Source organism: Pelodiscus sinensis, chromosome 26, assembly GCF_049634645.1.
Source record: "Pelodiscus sinensis isolate JC-2024 chromosome 26, ASM4963464v1, whole genome shotgun sequence".
In the NCBI taxonomy this organism is placed as follows: Eukaryota; Metazoa; Chordata; order Testudines; family Trionychidae; genus Pelodiscus; species Pelodiscus sinensis.
In genome coordinates, this window is record NC_134736.1 from 3225876 (window position 1) to 3242331 (window position 16456).

Sequence of the window (16456 nt, forward strand, 5' to 3'; positions counted from 1 at the left end):
TGACTGATGTAGGAAAAGTGAATAAAGAAAAGTTATTTACTTATTCCCACAATATAAGATCTAGGGGTCACCAAATGAAATTAATAGGCAGCAGGTTTAAAGCAAACAAAAGGAAGTTTTTCTTTATTCTGCGCACAGTCGACCTCTAGAACACCTTCGAAGAGAATGTGGTGAAGGCTAGGACTTTAACAGGGTTCAGAAAGAGCTAGATAGATTCATGGAGGTTAGGTCCATCAATGGCTATTAGCCAGGATGGGTAGGAATGGTGTCCCTAGCCTCTGTTTGTCTGGAGGTAGATGACAGTGGAGGGATCACATGAGGATTCCCTGTTGTGTTCCCTCCCTCTGGAGCATCTGGTATTGGCCAGGCCACTGTGGGCAGACAGGATACTGGGCTGGATGGATCTTTGGTCTGACCCAGTCTGACTGTTCTTATGTTTAGGATTGATCCTTCTGTGTGTAGGCAAGAAAGTCTAAATTTTGTCCATGACTAGTCATTTCCCCTCCTCTCGGTAAGACATTGACCCACTTGTGTGGGGGGCTAAGGATGGTTTTTGAATGAAGCCTTTACTTGATGATGCCTCTGTACATCAGCGATCTTGCCTGGCAGGCATAATCTTCAAGGTGTAAGAATTCATGCATGCTCACTGGCAGCTGGGCTGCATCTGTTTTTCCATTTAAAACAAACAATTAACATTGAATATCTCCTGGTTTCTCTCGCCCAGTCGAGACAGAAAGTAGCCAAACTGCCCCGCGACAGAAGGCAAAAAGCAGATGCTGTGGTGGTTTTATTTTGCTCTAGGAAGCTGGTTTCAGGCTGCTAAAACATTCTACACATTTGAAAGGATGGAGCGTGATGGCCCAAAGCCTTTCCTCTTTGGAGGCAAAGTTTAAAACTTCATCTTGGGTCACATATGCAACATTATCAGGGAGTCAGCTGAGTCCCCACCTGTGCGCTATGTGAAACTGCACAACTTGATATAACTGGTAGCCACCACTAAAGGCCCAGGGCGTGAATAAAAGTTCTGCCAGACAGGATTAGCATGTATGGGTATGTCTAGACTACATGGCTCTGTCGCCAGAGCCATGTAGATTAGTTTACTAGACATACCCAAATAAAGCAGCAATTTAAATAATCGCTGCTTCATTTAAATTAAAATGGCTGCCGCAGTGTGCCGATCAGCTGTTTGGCGGCACAGCGCTGTAGTCTGGACACTCCGCGGTCAACATCGAAGGCATTTGTCGACCGCTCAGGTAAATCTCATCCCACGAGGCATACCGGGATGGTCGACAAATGCCTTTGATGTTGACCGCGGAGCGTCCAGACTAGCGCGCTGAGCTGACAAACAGCTGATCGGCTCAGCGCGGCAGCTATTTTAATTTAAATGAAGGGGCGATTATTTAAATCGCCGCTTCATTTGAGTATGTTCTAGTAAACTAATCTACATGGCTGTGGTGACAGAGCCATGTAGTCTAGACATACCCTATGCGCAGAGCTTTGGAGGAGACTTGGTACAGATGGAAGAGGAAGATTCTGCAGTTCAGTCCGGAGTGAGAGGCATGCGCAGAGTCCATGCGGAGGTGACTTACTTTTCCTCAGCTGAAGATTGTCAGATTAGGAGACGTGAGGGCAGGTGCATAAATACATCTGGTTGGGTAAGACTGTTTTAATTGACAGATATGTACAACACGTCTGGGGAATAAACATCCCGTGTGTTAGCAGCCAGACTAGGAGAGAAGTTCCTTTAATTGAACTATCTACTAGAAATATGAAGCCATTTTCTTCTAAAGCAAAAGCGCACTGTTGATGTACTCTCCGATTTCTCTCTCGCTGGTTTGCAAGCACCAGACATCCTCAGTGGGCTGTATTTAATTTTTAATTAGAAGATAAACTTAGTGTATTTAGCCATGCACTTTATAAAATAAACTTGGAGCATGTCCTTGCGAAAAAACCCATGGTTTTCCATACAAATAATGAAGGAAAATAATGCCCGTCTCAGTGGAAGAAATCGTATTTAATAAACTGCGCTGGCCAAGAATGTGTGTCAAGCTGTATTTGAAAGTCACTTCCCGGAGAAGGCGGGACAGGAGTAAAGACTGACTGCTCTTGACTTCATTACGGATTGAACCGATCATGGAGCCATCAAGCCAGTGGTTTTGGCACACCACTTCCATTCATATTTTATGGGCTCATGAAAACCAACGTAGCTCCACTGTAATTTTTACTGTGCTGACGTATACCCTCTGAAGCTCTGGCCTTGCATTTGTGTCTCTTTCTCCATCTGTACTGGTCTGAGCAAAATACATTCTGGCTCCAATCCTTAGGCTGTGTCGTAGGTTATACAGATATGCTGTGATGTGCATAATTCACCCTAACCGTTCCCACTGTCAGGAATGAATTATTATTCTGAATTTGGGGGAGGTCCATCTCTCCTGCAGGGGGTGTGTGCAGCACTAGGGCATCATAACTTCAGATGTTACCAATCTGTAGAGTTACCTGATAAAACAGCAATAAACTGATGGGCGAATTAGTGAGGGGTATTATTTACTGTTTGGTCAGAGTGGGACTTGGAAGACATCAGTCGGATCTGTTGTGCTTCTGCTGGGAAGAGCACACATAGAACAAATCAAAAGAATTAGTCACGCTGAAATACACACAGTGAAATCTACCTTCAATGGCCACTAAGTGGCTCAACCAACTTTAGTTATCTCGTGGAAAATATTTCACTGGTTGCTTTCCCGTTAGGTTTTGTCCTGTGGGTACATTTTGCATTATGTTAACAATCATTTTGCATTTCATTTTTCTAATCATGAAGTTGTAAGGAATAACCTATATGGGACATACCTGCCATTTTTAGGCCGCAAGTGTTTACCCATATTTCAGCTTTAAACTTCTCTAGTGCATTCTAATCAGAGTTAAATGATTTGTAAGTATATCATGCCAGAGCTACCCCAGCAGTGAAAGCTTTTGGCCAACAGGAGTATATTTTTGCCACACTTAGTTGAACTTATTAGATATATTGCTGGAGGGGATTTTATTTAACATGGTTCTGCCTAATTGGCTGCACTTCGTTTTGTCCTTTAGTGTACAGCTACATTGACCTAATTAAACCTAGACTTTCCATTGTCTATGCCAATGCTACTGGTTTTGTTCCATTACTTTTTAAAGTTTCTTTCCCCCCTTTTTAATTTAAATGTTTTAATTAAAATGCATTTTATGGAGCTCCTAGTCATGAGTTATTTACTTACATCCTGCAGTACTTAATCTTAAAACAAAATTGGAAATATTGATAGAAAGTGTAAATCCTGAGCTGCTGCTGAAAACATTGTATCAGGTTTCGGCTCAAAAGAGCACCATTACCTTTAGCTGTCACGGATCTGTACACTTGATCGATAAACTTCAAATATTATTAGAGGTGGAGGCTTCAGAGATTTGCTCCGTTATTTGGAGAGAGACGGAGATAAATCTTTCGTAAAAATTGACTTGAATTTGCACTCTCGGTCTTCCTGGTGAAATGCATTTCTCTTAGGTGTCCGGGCAACTGCATGTGGGACAGATTTATAGGCCATGTGCTTCTTGTAGTGAAAGATTTAAATGGTAAATCCTTCACATATGACTTCACAAATCATGTAAAGTTAAAAGATTTTTACCGTTTCTGTTGCTGCTGTGCTTAAATTGTAAGGTACGGCTAGTAAATCATTTTAATAGAGGTGTCGCGCTTGACTCAATAAAAAAAAAAGACAATGGTTTAGCTTCCATTCCAAATGTTAATGTATTAATCAACGGGAGAATAATTGTTTTTTACTACATTATAAATCTCCGTTGCCATTAGAATTACAGCAAGGGTTGATGTAGCTGCATTCTTAAATTAAAATTGTTTACACTGCTATACATTCATTTTACATGGCCATAGCTCATTCTGGGTTCATTTCAGAGTTGTTCCCCAGCCAAATAAGTCATTCCTCTCTAGGATGCTAGTGTCCTAAGGGAGTGATGCTTATAAAAGAAAATTAATTGCATGGCGAGGTGTTAAATAAATAAAATAAAGCGCTTGGAGGCAATGTACAATTATTGCTTGCGATCTGTGTTTGAAGAGGGCTTTATGGTTTGCATTGAAAGTTCTGCTGGTTTTGATGCATCCTGGAATGTATTGAGCAAAAAAAAAGTGTATTGAACCACGCAATCCTCAATCGTCATCCCGAGAACCTGATCCCTTTTTGGCCATGCAGATGAAATTGGTGGGGGGGAGGTTTACATTCTTACAAATAAATGCTCTGTTGATATTTCCATACAACTGATACCAGATGTCACCACACTAGCACTTGGCCTCCGATTGTTAGATCATCCCCAGCCATGCTGACAGCCACCATGGGCCTGGGGCAAGATGGTAGGGTGGCCCGGCTCCGCAGTCCCAGACAAGGCAGGGCCAAGGGCAATGAGCCCTTAGCGCCCCCAGGACCTTGGTGCTGGTAGTTCAAAGGAGCCTGGTTAGACCACCATTGCCACGGCCGAAGTAGCAGTGGTGGCAGCTGAGAGCTCCAGGTCCCTCCGAAATGCCGGGCCCCTGTGGGGTTGTCTCCTCCTCTTCCCTCCCATTGGCAGGCCTGATCAGCCACCTTTATCTGGGGGAGAGGGAGGGAACATTCACATTGGGGATTTATGTGTGGGCAGACCCTCAGAAAAGATGATTCCACGTCTCCCCTTCCCGATCTTGTTGCACATGCACAAGCGTTGACGCTGCAGCTGCCTTGTGAGTCGATCAGCCAGATCTGTCCCGTATGGGACGGGCCCGTCGGCTCTCTTGTGTGAACCGATCCATCTGGATCAGCGGTTCTCAGCCTGTGGCCCAATCAGCTGCTGCCCACGGGACAGCCTCAGGGCCATACGGGGAGGCGATACTGGTGAGGATGCTGCCCATGTAGCGGCACACAGATCCACATGTGGCCTGCAAGCGTAAATAGGGGGGGAACCACTGACCTGGATAGCTCAGTGCATTATGCCTCTCCCTTTACAACTGCGGCCAAGCCTTCAAATCCCCCTGTAATAAGCCCCAAATTGCTATGCCTCTTCTGCTCCCAACAGATTCTCGAGCAGGAGATGAAGGGTCCATCCGGGCCGTGGACCATGCGGTGATCGGCGGAGTCGTGGCTGTGGTGGTCTTCGCGATGCTTTGCCTGCTCATCATTTTAGGGCGATACTTTGCGAGACATAAAGGTAAGTGGGGGTGGACTTGGCTTTGCGGTCCATTCCCTCTGAGCAGCGGATAATACGAGGCACTGTGTGTTGTTGCACAGCAGGAGAGAGAAGAGAAAAAATCAGAGGGACTTGGATAGTGGAAAGAGGGTCAAAGAGGCAGGGATACAGGATAGGGGGAAACTAAAAGCAAGGTGAGCGGACAATAGGGGCAGAGAAGAAGTGGGGAAGCGCATTGGGGGCGAGAAAGGAGGAGCGATGACAGATGTGTCATCTTTAATTGAGGGTCACGACGTGCTCAAGAATTTACTAATTTACTTTACGTTCTCTGCCTCATGGGGGAGGCGATATAATACTCCACACTCTTATACGGCGTGACATAAAATCATTGTGTTATTCATTTGGAAGGGGAGGCATCATGGTGCACTCAGAATAGCATTAAGGCCCTTTGGTCAGTAAGAGATGCTGATTATGTTCGCTTGTTGAAGGTGCCCCGTGGACCTCCTGTGTACATTGCTGAGCACCACCAGTGTCACCGCTGAAGTGTACCCGCCCTCTTCCCCCAATGCACTGATTGCAATGACAAAACTGCTCTTTTAAAAGGGATGAGGGGAAAGCATGATTATTGGTACTTCTCCATATACCCAGTCCTAGAGAGACACTCACTCTGGGTTGTTTTAAAATGGCCTATCGAACCAGTCATGTTTGTTCTTTACTTGGTGTCATCTTTATAATGCCCCGGACTGTCATTTTCAAAGCCCCCTTGCAGAATTTAGATGCATGATTCCCATTGAACTTAACGTGCATCTAAATCCGTGACGCAGCATTGACTAATCTCAAGTTTCATGTCTGAAGTCATTGTGTTGTCTTGCTGATTATTGCTGTTTATGGTTGAGTAATCGCAATGGAATCCCTAGATTCAGACGTCTCTCTGTTGCTTCTGATGCTGGTCAGTGTTCCCTCTCTTTTCCATCCATGTGTGGATTTTTTTACCTGGGTGTGGAATAATTTTTAGGGACACCAACGCACGTGTCCATGTGAACCACCAATAGAAACATAAAGCTTGGCTGTGGGCGCTCTGCTCATCCGCTGGGTGGCATTTGAATCTGTCCTGAGTGGCCGCACCAGCGCACAGCTTACAAGGACCAATGGTGGGGGTGTTTTTTCTCCCTTTCTCATGGCTTCTGTGTAGAAGAGCAAGTGGCAGTTGGTATCACCATTTACCAGGACACCGTCAATGAGTCACAGAACCTCACTGCTTCATTTTCAGGTACATACTTCACTCACGAAGCCAAAGGAGCAGATGATGCAGCCGACGCAGACACAGCTATAATCAATGCAGAAGGAGGACAGAACAACTCTGAAGAAAAGAAAGAGTACTTCATCTAGATCAGCCTTGGTTTCAATGAGGTGTCCAACCGTGGACGGTTACTGGCCCAATTTAGATGACAGAGACAGTGATATTGGAAGTTGCAACCAGCTTGTGTCTTTTTTTTTTGTTTGTTTGTTTGTTTTTTTGGTTAACAAATGGGTGAAGAGATGTCAGACTGGAAGGGTCCTGGATTGGATGTGTAAAAAACATTATTTGTAAAGTACACTCTGCTGTTTGACACCTCAGTTTGGGTTTTATTTTTTGGCCAAGTCCAACTTGGAATTAGTTTAGTTGAATCATTTGCAGAAAATTCTGTGCCTTGTTTTATTTTAATTTTATTGGGGGGGGGAAGGATTATGCGTGTGTTTCTTTTTTTTCTTTTCATTTTTTTTTCTGTTCTCTTTTGGAATTGCCTGCTGGAACCCCTTGGAATAGGTTTCTTTTTAATGTGTTTCTTTATTTTAACTCCACTATTTTTTTTTCTGTTCAAAGTTCAATCTTATCAGAGGAGAACCAGCACACTTTAGATTTTGTAGTTTGCAATTCAGTGTATCCATAATACATTCTTCTCTGTTGTCTTAAAGGCTTGGGTGAAGAAGCTATGAAAAACTGTTTGCAGCTGCCTGTGTTTCAAATGCTTTCTAGTGGTGGAGAGTAGAAAATAGGCTGTGACTCAGAAAATGCACTCCGTTGGCTGCGGAGCGACATTACTGCACAGGGTTATCTGCAAGTGAGGTGTGTCACTGTGAGATTGAATCTGTCTTCAATTCTGTGTTTGTAGACTGCTCAGTAGAGAGGGTATCCTCATGCTGTCTGGACAAGTTTGGGGCATGAAGGAATCCTTCTTGTTTTTGTCCTAAGCAGAACTGACAGATGAAGGCTGTTCCTTTTATGCAAGTGGACAAATTTGAGTTGCCACAGGAGAGAAAGGGGTGGAGGAGGAAAGGTAGTTCTGCTCTGATTATTTCTGTTCCAAATAATTCCATCAAGCTTTCCCAATAGGCCTTACTTCTGCCTAATTTTCTGGAAAAAGAAAAGTCCTCATGGTGTGCAAAGTGCTCGGAATGAGCAGATTTTGTATTATTTTTCCTCCTTCTCTTTGTGCTAGTTAGGGAAGGCCGTGGGATCTGGCCTGCATGTACTGTATATTACAGATATTTGTCATGCTGAGCGATCCAGCCAGAGACTGTGTGAAACTTCCATTCCTTAAGATTTGGTTTGACAAAGCAGGAGGAACAGCAGAAGGATCGCTATTGTTTTCATGCCGGCGTGTCCTGTTTCTCAGTTCTGCAAAGGTCAGAGCAGGTGGAAATAACAGCATGTAGGCTTTTTCAGTCACTTAATCAAAACTCAAATGTTGTATTTTTTTATCTCTTTACCTTTCATACACTAGCTTTGGCCTCATTCCTCAGCCTTAAGAACCATCTGCCAACAAATTACTGATCCTTGGATGAATGCAGTCATGGTGCACAGCTACTAAAAATAAGTTACCTTGAAAATGTTTTCGGTTTGAAGCCTTGGGAAAAACTGGATGAGTGAAGTTGCCATTTCTTTTCTGATAAAGTAACTATGGGGATTTGCATTAAAAATTGCCAGGCAAACAGATTATAAACATTTTAGGTGAAATTCAAAACAATGTGAATTAGAATTATGATGGCTCTTCAGATAGCAGTCCACGATAAGGTACCATTAAAATCTCTGTGTATATACTGAGCTGTTCACTGAGTAATCTTGGAATTTGAAAGATGCGTTTTTATTATTGTTACATTATATAGAAAATTTAAACTGATTTATTTAAGGGGAAAATTTGCATCTGTTACAACTTCATAAGCTTTTAGGAAGCATTTTTTAAGGGTTTTTTTTTAACATTTTGGCAGAAGCACTGCAACACGAGAGCCTTTTGGGAATGGGTCGGCATGTGAAAGAGGGAAAAAAACCAAATCCATTCTTGAGCAGTATTTTCTTTTCCACTCCCCTCAGAAACAGAGAGAGACAAAAGGGAAATCAACTTTGTCAAGTGCTTCTGAGGTATCAGCACCCGCGGAGCTCCTAGCCAAACCACAACCAAGGGCAAGAAGCATTTATCGTGTTAGTGGAAGGTTTCTTGGGGGGAGGGGCTTTGTACACACTGATCACAGAATTGGCATTCTGTTTTTTTTTTTTTGTTTTGGTTTGGTTTTGACCAGCCCATCTTTGTTTTGAAAGTGTACAGTAGTGCAGTGTTACCGATGTAACTTTGACTTACAATGTTGACATGTCTCAGGTTCATGTGTTTTGTTTGGTGTTTTCCGTCTCAGGTAGATTGCAAAATTTTTCAGCCCCACACATTGGAAGAGAACTAAACAACAACAACAAAAAACCCAGGAAATTATGGATTTTAGTTGTATATTGGTTTATGTATTTTTTTCTTCGGTATACAGTGCGCTGTTGAAATGTATTGTTGAGTATTACTTTGTACAGGTTTAGATCATAAGGGTTTTTAAGAGTGTAGAAAGAAACACACTTTTTAAAAAAAAATGAAGGATGTGTAACTGATGGCAAATAAGCTTGTTCTTTAATCACCTGCCCTTTTTATTTTCCCCTGTAGGCCAGTTCTGTTTAAGATGTCCATGGAAGATGTTACAGTGTAAGAAAATACATATCCATATGTTCCCATTCACATTTTGTATTGGTTCATGTATATCATTTTTACAAACAGAGAAGTACTATAAAATATGTCTTCTTAATAAAAAAAATTAATGTTACAAAACTATTCTTTAATCTCACTTTGCACTCTTTACCTTCACGGCCATGGTGGCCGGTTGCAGTAAAGTCCAGTCTTAGCTTGCTTATTGTGAAATTCCAGTTTAAAAAATTGTTGTGGATTCCTCCCAAGATCTGTGGCCGCCTAGAACTAAATCTCCCATCTTTAATTCTCTTTTCCCCCATCTTTTGACCTGTTTCTCTTTCTCCTTATTCTGACTCCTAAGCGGTCATGAGGCAGCCATCGTAATCCAAGCCAATGCTGTTCTTTGGTCAAGGGAGCAGGGTTTGTAAAAACCACAGGCCCTTGTAACATTTAGGCCAACTAGATGACATGCTGAGTCAGCAGAACGTGCCGCTGTTGCGTGAATTTGTATTTAAGTCCCTTCTGTGATCACTGACGTACGTTTCTTGTATTATTTTGGAGAGTTGGTGTAAAGATGCCTTCAATTTTCATAATTAAAAATCCTTTTTTATTAACTTGTCACTCACAATGGCCTCAAATGTTTTCCCTGTTTGGCTATGAATATGTTCTCTGAAAGGTATGTATGAACTATGTTTGAGTGAGTCCCCTTTTTGGTTCTGGCCTCCAATCTTATGCAAAATGGAAAAATATATTGCTGGTTACACGTCACTCCTTTATTTCCTGGGGGACCTTTAGGAGAAAGTGTTGTCTTGGCGCCTTGGATTTGGGTCTGCCACACAAGCCGGCTTGAGTATTCTGAAGAACCTCTCTGATTTTTTGGGATGTGCCACGCCACGATGGCTGCTCCTGAAACAAGAGAATCGTTTTTAAAGTTTTGTCAGCTCTGAATGATTTCTGTACGTGTGCTGTCAACTTCGCTTTTTTTTAAAGCTCTGCTGAAGGCTCCAGACTTTCATTTCCCATATTCTTCAAGAGGCTAAAATGAACCCGGATCCTTGGGGCAGAGGACTGGTTAGTCATCACTATTCTGGCAGATGAGTTTTCCCCAATATGTTGGTTAGGACCCAAAAGAAACATGTAGTCTCAAATTGGTGCCATCTTTCAATGCCTTCTGCAAGTTTGAAAAGAGAAACCTTGCTTTGTGGAAGGGATTGTTTCCTTGGAGAAATGTTTCTCCGATGCTTTCTTTTAGAGTCCTAAATCCACAGCAGTGTTACCCCTTCCCACAGCTTCCAAGGGGAATGTTTGTTGGGTGGCTTTGTTTTTAAATGGCTTGCCAGAGAGAAGTGATTCACCTTCTCTGTGTTGCATAAATTGCAAGGTTTCGTCCCCTTGGAGGCTAGTCTGATTTACCCCAAGAAGAGAGTCACACTTTCAGGCTGGGTCCAACTCAAGTTTATTGGTTGCAACCAAGGTACGGCTAAGGAACTCAATGTTCAGATCAGAGCCGACCCCCAACATCTCATAGGCAGGGGTTTTTATAGGGTTCACATCTTTCCTGGTTTAGGTGCCTTAACATGATAGGTTACTTCATCTTTGACATTTAGCATTCCTATAGGTCAGGTTAATTTTCCAAATGAGGTTAAATACAGTGCCTACTTGCTGAACAATGGGCAAGCCATACTTCCCTTTTTCCTTTCCTGCTTGAGCCGGTCACAAGTTTAAAGGATGTGGAATCTATCCATATCTCTACTTAACAGAAGACTGGTTTCACTTCCCCTCGTCTCCTTATTATAAGTTATTACCTGTGACAGGCCTTGACCTTTGTCATGTCTTACTCCTATACAAATAGCAAATATATCTAAGCATTAGCAATGTATGTATATTGTACGTGCCCCTCATAGGGGAATCAATGGCTCCGGGGGATTTGACTTCCCTTTTACACATCATCTGCATGGTGGTAGCAGTCACGTTTCCCCCTTTTCAGGCCAGAGAACCATAGGACCTATCTCCAGAACCATAGGAGTCAAATTCCCTAAAGACTTGAACCTCTCAAAGCCGGGAATCTTGTCTGGCACCATCCGTGTTCCTGCTAGACCATGGATGTTGCTGGATCAGAAGGCCCCAGCTGGCCAGGATCAGAACGGGTGTGTTGTGAGCAAGACACGAGAAGTCATTCTTCCGCTCTACTCTGCGCTGGTTAGGCCTCAGTTGGAATATTGTGTCCAGTTCTGGGCACCACATTTCAAGACAGATGTGGAGAAAGTGAAGAGGGTCCAGAGAAGAGCAACAAGAATGATTAAAGGTCTAGAGAACATGACCTAGGAAGGAAGGCTGAAAGAATTGGGTTTGTTTAGTTTAGAAAAGAGAAGACTGAGGGGTGACATGATAGCCATTTTCAGGTATCTAAAAGGTGTCACAAGGAGGAGGGAGAAAACGTGTTCATCTTGGCCTCTGAGGATAGAACGAGAAGCAATGGAGGTTTAGGTTGGAAATTAGGAAAAAGTTGTCAAGGTGGTTAAACACTGGAATAAATTGCCCAGGGAGGTGGTGGAATCCCCATCTGTGGAGATATTTAAGAATAGGTTAGATAAATGTCTATCAGGGATGGTCTAGACAGTGCTGGGTCCTGCCATGGGGGCAGGAGACTGGACTCGATGACCTCTCGAGGTCCCTTCCAGTCCTAGTGTTCTAGGATTCTATGAGAAGCACAGCCTGGGCTGGGCTGGAGGTGGAGAGCAGAGCCCTGGCCAGGGCTGGCAGCAAGGAGCCCAGCCCAGCTGGAGCTAGAGTCAGTGGGTCCAGGAGCTGGGCATGCAGCCCAGGCAGGCTCTACTGGAGGCAGTGGGGCCGGGGGGCTGGAGGCAGCAGGACATGGTGCAGGTTGCTCAGCCCTAGCCGGGAGCAGAGCCTGCAGCCGGGTAGGGAGCCTTGACTTCCCCTGGTCCGGCAAACTCCGTGGTTCGGGACCATTCCCATCCCACGGTTGCCAGACCACGGAGATCCGTGTGCACATACCTGAATGTACTTAGGATGGATAAAAACACCTAATTGATGCAAAGTACACAAGTCCTAATGAATTTCAATGGGACTTGTGCCCCTAAATCACAGGTGCTTTTGAAAAATTCCCTCCTTAATGGATTTAATAACAGAGAAAGAGGCACAGAACTGCCGTGGAGCGAGAGGCCGTAGCTACTTGGTTAACATGCTCTGGAGCAGTTTAAGAAACTCTTGACTCTTTTAAAGACGTGTTTCAGCGTCTTCAATGTTTCAAAGCATTCAGACGGTGAGCCATTTTGTGAATACTCTCCTGTTGCACTCTAATGAACGCTGTCAACTAACAGAATGGCATGTTCGCGTTTTTGCAATTTATTGACTGAAGAACTGGATGAAAAATGATTGACAGAATAATTTATTACAGATAACATTCTGCCTCTCTTAAATCCATCCCCTTTGCAACTCCAATTTGGATACACATCTTTGTCACTTTTTCCTCTAACTTGCTATCGAACGTGGCGGTGCATTGTAAAATGACTGTGGTGTTCCTCTTGAGAAGTGGCTGCATTGCATCAGTGAGGAAAGTGATCTATGCAGAGGAGTCGAAATCTTTGGGATAGAAGATTCCATGCTTGTGAAGACGCCCTCCTAGGGGTGAATGAAATTAAATGTTGATCCCAGATTAAGTCACAGGATCTTGAATTCCAAAATCTAAAGTCATAGTTCTTGAATGTGTTGCTGTCGTACTCATTCTGGTTATGGGGTTTTTTTCAGAGCACACAAGCTAAGCAGAGTAGGAGGATGTACTCACTGCTTGGATGGGTGCCCTCCAAATCAAAGCCCAAGTACAAAGGGGTGGTGCAGCAGCAAGTCAGTTAGGTGGCTCGTCTTACTAAAAGTTGCTCTTCTCTGAGTTGATGCTGAATGGGATGCGCAGCGTGGTGTGGAAGACATGTAGGTGGGGAGTGTTGTCGTTGGGAGATGAGCTGATGTAAGGAAGAGGGAGAAGGGAGACAACTCAGGAATGGATTAGGGATGTTAAATATCGGTTAATTGAATAGTCGAGTAATCTCATGAATTCTTAGCGGTTACTCACTATTCTATAGTCCCCGAGGACGAGGCCGGAAGCCAGTGCACTCCATCCCCACTCCCAAGTATCAGAGGCAGCAGTGTGGGGTGCCAGGCGGGAGCTGGTCCACAAGGGGAGCCAGTTTAAAAACCAGCTTCCCACAGAGACCAGCTGCCTGTCACCCTGTACTGCCGCTTAACCTGGGGTGGGTTGCCGAGTGGTCATGGGGCTACGGCCTTTGCCTGGGGAGGGCAGTGTTGGGGGTTTGAGTCTTGCCTTACCCCCCCCCATACACACACACCTTAGAATCTTCTGTATATAAGGCAGTTGGTTGGGTTCTGGAGTGGCCCAGGGGAGAGGGTATTTGCCTGGGGTGGGGAGGGTTTGGGGGTTCAAGTCCTGTCTGGGAGGAGGGGTGGGACTGAGTTCCCAGAGCTGGGCTATCTCATTCCTGATACGTTTTAAATACAGAGCTGCAGCAGGGATACGGCGCAACCCAGGACTGAGTCGGGCTGCTGGCCAGCCTGCTACAAAATTTACTGGCAAGGGGGGGAATGCATGTAATCTATAGCATTTACCTATGCGCTTTTGCTTATCGGTTAATCCACTACACTATTACATCCCTAGAATGGATGGGTTTCAGACACCTTGCATAAAGCTGGTAATGGGAGCCATGCACCTGAGTGAAGATCACCCAGCGGGTTTCAGAGAGGAGGAGGAAATACAAGACTTGCAATATCTCCAGGGCTTCATTGTTTCGTCATGTTGCTACAAGCTTAGAAATCAGACATTTGTGAGAAATTTCACTAAGGCACAAGTTGTCTGAGCAAACTTGGGCTTGTTTTCAAAACGGAGCTGGTTCTATTTGGGGCAAAGATGATTTTCCTATCAAAAACCCGAAGGTCTATTTTTGTCCCCAAATTTGGGGTGTAGTAATATCCATGACATTGAAAGCGCATAATAAAGAAACGTCGTGGATGTAACGTAGCAAAATGTGAACATTTTTATGTGCATTTTCATACACATAAAGGCTACGTCTAGACTGGCATGATTTTCTGCAAATGCTTTTAATGGAAAAGTTTTTCCATTAAAAGCATTTGCAGAAAAGAGCGTCTAGATTGGCACGGACGCTTTTCCGCAAAAGCACTTTTTGCGGAAAAGCGTCCGTGCCAATCTAGACGCAGTTTTGCACAAGAAAGCCCTGATCACCATTTTCGCCATCGGGGCTTTTTTGCGCAAACCAGTTTTTAGCTGTCTACACTGGACCTCTTGCGCAAAAATATTTCTGGAAAATGGCTTTTGCCTGAACGGGAACGTCAAAGCATTTGCGCAAGAAGCACTGATTTCGGACTGTAGAACGTCAGTGCTTTTGCGCAAAATCAAGTGGCCAGTGTAGACAGCTGGCAAGTTTTTGCGCTAAAGCATCTGCTTTTGTGGAAAAACTTGCCAGTCTAGATGCAGCCAAAGACTTTTTGTGCCGTGCATTAACCCCTTATCTTGGCCAGATTCCAACCATGCTCAACTAAATTCTTCCAACGGTTTCCCCTGGTTATGGTATCTTTATATCCTTTCCTCCCCCAATGTCTCAGATATTCCATTGCAGCAGCTGCATTTCACTAGTGGGTGAGTGATCCCAATACACTGTGTGTGACATACAAAGTACTTCTGAATCCTTCAAAAAGAGAATTTTTCATTCGATTCCCTGACTGGCAAATGCAGGAATGGTCTTATGCACTGAATCCCCGTTTTACACTGAACAGATCTTCACTAGCTTCACCTCAAAACCAGATCCAGAGTTTTGTGAGGATTGCAGACAATGGGAAGATGGGAAATCATCACCATCCCTGTTAGGGTGAGCATTTATTTTGGAGTGATTGCCTGTAGGGCAATTTGCATCTCTTCAATATACTCCTTTTTGAGTGTCACCCGAGCAATAAACGTCTTTCGGTCTATGGCACCGACCTATGTCCTACTACCATAGTGGCTAAGTGCCTTACCATCTATAATATATAGATCTTCCCTCAAAGAGGGAGGGACTATTTCCTCATACTGTACAGAAGGGGAACTGAGGCACAGAGACTCCCTCAGGGGGACAAAAGAGGTCTGAGGAGGGTGTGTCTTGAACCCCAGTCTGAGGTCTTTGGTTAGTGACCTAGCTACTGCGCCACCCTTCCTCTCTAAAGTGCATCTCCAACAGTATACGAACTCCACCCCCTTTGAATGCCCTCCCCACACGAGAAACACAATGGACTATGCATAATGCTACATTGCCACTCAGGGCCGCTGATATGTAGAAGAGAGGGACGTCAGCTTTTATTTCCACTTGCTTAGAGGTCTTTTTCATAATGCTGCCAAAAGGTCCCTGGGCCAGTGAGGAAGCAGAGGTACCCTAAGAACAGGACTGAGTGAAAGGAGTCGGGAGTAAAATCCATACGATACAGCCAGTAATTAATTTAATAAGTGACACCTGATCATCCTGGGGATTGGTTGGCAGGAAATACCTGCATAAAGATGACATCACAGCTGCACCAGCTCTGAAAGATTTATACCATTATTTCAATCATGGCCAGGAATTACTTGGCTCTCCTGCCGTTTTACAACCATTTAGCCATGAAAGGAAAATGCGTCTAGTTTCACAAGCCTAATCCTTACAGCCATAATGAATCAGTGCTGGGGAAAACAAGAGCTAGACGTAGGAGAATCAGAGCGCATGACTTCTTTCTGCAGCGTTCCTCTTAACATGCACGGCATCTCATTCACTCATATTCCCAACATGATCGTCTTAAATCTTCCTTAAGTGATATCTTCTCAGGTTAATTAATCTCCAGGCTTAAACTTGCTGTGAGCAGCGGGAAGTCCATCCTGAAGTCAGCAATGTTACGATTGCATCTTCTAATACTGTTTATCCTGCATTAGTGTTTACTTAAGGAGAAAATTGATCTGTAATTGATATTTCAATCTTCCAGAGCTGATGCCGGGAGAGACTAGCACAAATCTTTAAAAGCAGAAGAAATATTTAAATCCTGTAATGGTAGGTGAATATGGAAGCATGTGGCTTACCCCTCCTCATACCCACCCCAATTTGGCTCCAATTTCGGTTTTCTTCAGGTTTGATTATTTCATTATTTTGAAACCTACAATATTAAAACCTGTTTGAATAGACACACCAGACTTGATTAAAAAGTATTGCAAAAAAAAAGGGGGACTTTTCAGCACT

General features: G+C 43.9%; 1 protein-coding gene across 3 annotated transcripts in view; it reads left to right on the top strand.

Annotated features, from left to right (window-relative positions):
* Positions 1 to 10914, top strand: part of CADM1 (cell adhesion molecule 1) — a 339720-nt gene extending 328806 nt beyond the window's left edge. For all 3 annotated transcript variants that reach the window (XM_075909409.1, XM_075909410.1, XM_075909411.1), the window contains 2 exons: positions 5083 to 5214; positions 6464 to 10914. In XM_075909409.1, coding sequence (XP_075765524.1) covers positions 5083 to 5214; positions 6464 to 6582 — 251 coding nt within the window. In that variant the 3' untranslated portion in view covers positions 6583 to 10914. The remainder of the gene's footprint in view (positions 1 to 5082; positions 5215 to 6463) is intronic.
* The last annotated feature ends 5542 nt before the right edge of the window (positions 10915 to 16456 follow it).